The sequence below is a fragment of the Bipolaris maydis genome, assembly GCF_028858645.1.
Source record: "Bipolaris maydis strain C4 unplaced genomic scaffold PSV08scaffold_37, whole genome shotgun sequence".
Lineage (NCBI taxonomy): Eukaryota > Fungi > Ascomycota > Dothideomycetes > Pleosporales > Pleosporaceae > Bipolaris > Bipolaris maydis.
The window spans coordinates 1-4,605 of NW_027093893.1; the positions used below are offsets into that span (position 1 = coordinate 1).

The 4,605-nt window shown below is 48.8% G+C and overlaps 1 protein-coding gene across 1 annotated transcript; it reads left to right on the forward strand.

Annotated features, from left to right (window-relative positions):
• Nucleotides 1–1,371: 1,371 nt before the first annotated feature.
• PSV08DRAFT_375529 (uncharacterized protein) lies at nt 1,372–3,138 on the forward strand (the record flags this gene model as incomplete). Its single annotated transcript, XM_066093309.1, has 10 exons — nt 1,372–1,384; nt 1,418–1,487; nt 1,530–1,803; nt 1,837–1,914; nt 1,957–1,980; nt 2,065–2,143; nt 2,189–2,274; nt 2,356–2,404; nt 2,441–2,461; nt 2,501–3,138. 10 exons carry the CDS (start codon nt 1,372–1,374, stop codon nt 3,136–3,138), a joined length of 1,332 nt encoding a protein of 443 aa, XP_065947886.1.
• Nucleotides 3,139–4,605: the final 1,467 nt, after the last annotated feature.

Here is a 4,605-nt window from a genome sequence, read left to right on the forward strand (position 1 = left end):
TAGAAGATTAAATCATATTAGAACCCGAAATTTAACAAAGAGAAGCTCATATAGCAAGGCGATTATTACAAAAGGCGATCTCAGAACTAAATTAGTATCCATAGTAAGATTTAGACTCAACAATACCCTTATTCAAGCGCTATTTTTCTTTTATACCGATCTTTGTAAACATGCGAAATAAGGATGACTAATGATAATATGTACTTAACTAATAAATTCATCTCGTAATTAGTCAGCTATTTCACCAGCTTTGTAGCATAGTCTGGTGTTCTAGGAAGGATTAAATTGAAAAAATACAGATTGAGGCTTTGAGTCGCAGCTAAAATGCTTTCGGAAATATCCTGCTCACAGAAATGCGCTGCTTCTGAAATCCTCTGCTCCTAGGAACGCTCTGCTCCTGGAAACGCTCTGCTCCTGGAAACACCCTGCTCCTGGAAACGCTCTGCTCCTGGAAACACCCTGCTCCTGGAAACGCTCTGCTCCTGGAAACGCTCTGCTCCTGGAAACACCCTGCTCCTGGAAACGCTCTGCTCCTGGAAACACCCTGCTCCTGGAAACGCTCTGCTCCTGGAAACGCTGTGCTCCTAGAAATGCTGTGCTCCTAGAAACGCTGTGCTCATATAAACGCTGCACTTCTGGAAACGCTGTGCTCCTAGAAACGCTGCACTTCTGGAAACGCTGTGCTCCTAGAAACGCTGTGCTCATAGAAACACTGCTGTCCCAACAAATTACCCATACACACATACAATTTATTCACACTCGGCGGCCGAGCCGAAAGGGTTATTCACGCTAGTCTAACTTTACACTTCCAATGCGCACTCTTGGTCTCCTTACCCCATATGTCGTCTTTGGCCCGCTTCTTGATATAACGTCCGTCCCTCCGTGCCGGGACGCACGGTGTGACGGGACACCTTTTCTTCCGGATGTTTGGGTTGCATGTAACGTACTTAAAAATAGACAAACACAATGCGTATCTATTTTATAGCTCTTGCTCTTCCAGTTTATCACCCTCTGACGCTAAAAAGCGTGTTGTTGGCTATGCTATCGCTCGTTCTATTAGTGCTATTTATTAACTCTCCTCTAATACACCCTTATTTATTCGCGACAATATAAAATTCTACATAGCTTGGTAGGCTAGAAAGAAAGCTAAGATGGCAAAGATCAAGAATACACACTTAAAGAGTCGACTTAACGTAAGGAGTGTGAATCCCGGCAGTTTCTCCGCGCTGGCGACTGGCGACACCGAACACCAACTTTGTGATTTTATGGTACCCTTTAAAACAATTAAAACTTTGTTAGAAATCACTCCTCAAACGCCTAATAAGGCAACTTACAACTTATATTGGGCCTAGCCCTCCCTCTGACAGAGAGATGGCGGTGCTAGGTACCTTAGGGCGGACACTTCGACCTCCTGAAGTTACGCACACGCGCCCTAAGGACCCAAATACCCCTAGCCTAGCTAACCTACGCACTACAAAAAGACACAGGTAAACTAAAGCAGCGCCTATACCTATATCGTTCGGTGATAGTGCTAACAAGAGACAACTAGTGACGGGCGCGGTTATAGAGAAGATCACAGCAGCCCAAGAGGCCGCTAAAATTAGACACAGCATCATCACAGCTATCGCGAACTCAATTAATCATTGCCTAGAGAACTACACTAGCGTAGCTAAGCGTCTAGTCGCACAAGAACTACAGCAACGTGTAGTGCATGCCCTAACCAACTCTATCCACCACCTATCCACAACCACCCCCCAGCCTGCGAGCGACGCTAGGCCTAAACCTACACGCATATATGCGGACGTCGCAAAACTCCCTAATAGCCACCCTATATAGGAAAGGGGCGCCGCTATAACTAAGACGGCAGCAACCCACCACAACAGCGTAACCCTAAATAAGCCGCTAAATAAGCCAGTACTAAATAGCCGAATTCTTTTCCAGCTATCTACAGCATAGAGAGTAAAAGAGCCTTCGCCCTTTGTAATGCGAAAAGCACTATGCGCAAAGATTGATAACCTTAATCTGCAAGATATCCCAAGACTCATAACGACAAAAATAGGCTAGGCACTCACACTAGCCAACGACACTATTAAGAGCCGACTGCTGCAGCTAGATAACGTCAAAGTCATGCTAGAAACTCTAGGTACAGTTGGATTCTAGCTCTCGGAGAAATGGATCAACTACGCAGTACAGCGTGTAGAGGCGGCTCTTATAGGACTCCACATAGGCGGAGATACAGCAGTACCAATCAGCGAAGAAAATATTGCAGAGGAAGTTTATTCCTAGACAGGAGTAAAGCCGCGAACCTACAAGCAATCTAGACACGGCCTAGACAGGTTTAGCACGATAACTTAGATAATATCCTTTGCCGAACGAGTACGACCATTTCGGATTTTTAGAACAAGTAAATAGGCAAAAGAGATAAAGAAAAACCCGCCAGTGGCCACCCACAACCCAGGATGTTAGAGTTACTACAACACGTCTAGGTGCACGCGTGCAGCACGCTGCGACAATTACGGCCAGCTGGCGGTAGGGCATAACGGGCCCATAGGTACAGGCTGTACGCAGCGAGCCCGCTGTGCTAACTACCATGGACCACACGCCGCGACGGATAAAAACTGTCCAGCGAAACCATACTACTACCAAGGCAAGCTTATCCAGCTAACAAGCAAGCAGCTGCAGAGTGTACGCAGAGCTGGACATCGTGCCTACCAAAGAACCGGCCAGAACCAGGACAAAGGAGACACGGCTGCCGAGCCTATTGTCATCGCAGAAGAACAGCTAAGCCAAAATAGTTCACTCACGCTCCAGCAGCCGCCACTGCGAGCTACGCAATCAAGACAAGCAAAAAGAGCCCAACAAGAAGAGACACTAACAGGAACAGATACCGCTACGGCCGTAATCACGCCTATAGACACGGATACAATTATAGTCACAACTACAGCATCCCAGAACCCTCAGAGCCGTCGCCCACGCCGTGCTGCAGCCCCAAGAGAGAGTCTAAGTCTAGCAGCACTCTCAACAAGAAGCCTAAGGACAGAGCAGACAGTGTCCACACCGACAGAAGCTATGATACAGGCTGGCCTATCCTCTACTATAGAAGATACAGAAATGAGTGAAGACGCACTGCAATGGTAGGACGTCAACCGATACGACACAACGGGCAGCACTGCGCAGGCTGGAAGCAGCTACGAATAGCATGGGCGAACGTGGGCAAAGCCTCAGAATGCCACGACACTATATTGTGCCGCGCCTCAGATGAAAACATCGACGTGATATGCATCCAGGAGCCATGGACACTACCAGGAACCGTAACTAAAAATCATCCAGGGTACCACATGCACGCGCCTGTGATAGCATGGGATAGCAGGGAGGAACGTGAGAACGAAAGACCACGGGTGCTTACCTACACCCGCAAGGGCGTTAATTTAAGGGCTAAAGTGCTACCTAGAGTCACGCGAGACATACTCTGGACAGAAGTGAACGGATACGCTATACTTAACGTGTATCAGAACCGAGAGGCACCAGAACCAGCAGTCACCTACATACAGGAACTGACACCACCAAGCAGATGCGTTATTGGAGGGGATATGAATGCAAGACACGAGAGTTTCGAACCTGGCTCGGTGACCACAGGAGGCGGGTCAGAGCTCGCACGCTGGGCCCAGACTCACGCCATGGACTTCATCGGGCAGCCAGGAGTGCCAACTCATCGAGCTGGCCACGTAATAGACCTAACATTCTCAAACATCCCCTTTGCCGACACAGTAGTACGGCCGGACATGCACTCTGGCTCAGACCACGCAACACAGGTCACGACATTACCAGCCCGCGGACTAGCAGCAGAAGATCCAAAGAAGCACAAAGTACTAGAGAGACACCTAGAAAGGTTCGCAAAGCTAGTAGGCCTGAATATCGTAGGCATTAGGGATCCAGCAAGAGCCAGCAACCAAAGCCAACTACAAACAATAATCCAGGACCTTACACAAGCGATAGAAGAGGCAATCCAGACAGCAGGGGTCAGAGAGAGGGAACAAATCAAAGTGGCGCCATGGTGGACGACAGAATGCCAGACAGCATACCGGCGGCACCTGCGAGACCATACGGGAATAGGGACTCCACCAACAGAGGCAACCAGAGAGTTCCTAAAGACAGTGCGCAGAACAAAGAAGGCGTACTGGCGAGGCCGGATAGACGGAATTAAGACAGACTCAGACCTCTACAGCCTAGCCAGATGGCACAAGCTATTACCAAACCAACAAGACTCCCCACTAGTGGTAAATGGTGAAACCATCACAGATACTGCAGAGAAGGCCGAGGCCCTGCGCAGAGAACTACTGGACCGATTCAACAACGCAGATGATCTGCCAGCACCACCAGGAGCAGAAAACTACACTCAAAACCCCCTACCGTGGGACACTAAGGTATCGACTGAAGAAGCAGAGCGCTATGCTATTGGCGTAGCTAGCACATCCCCAGGTGCGGACGGAATAACGGTACGGCTACTAAAGGCGTGCTGGGCAGATATCAGGAACCTCATTCGCGCAATATATCAAAGATGCCTAGAGCTAGAGTTCTACCCAGGCTGCTGGCGGGTAGCAGAAG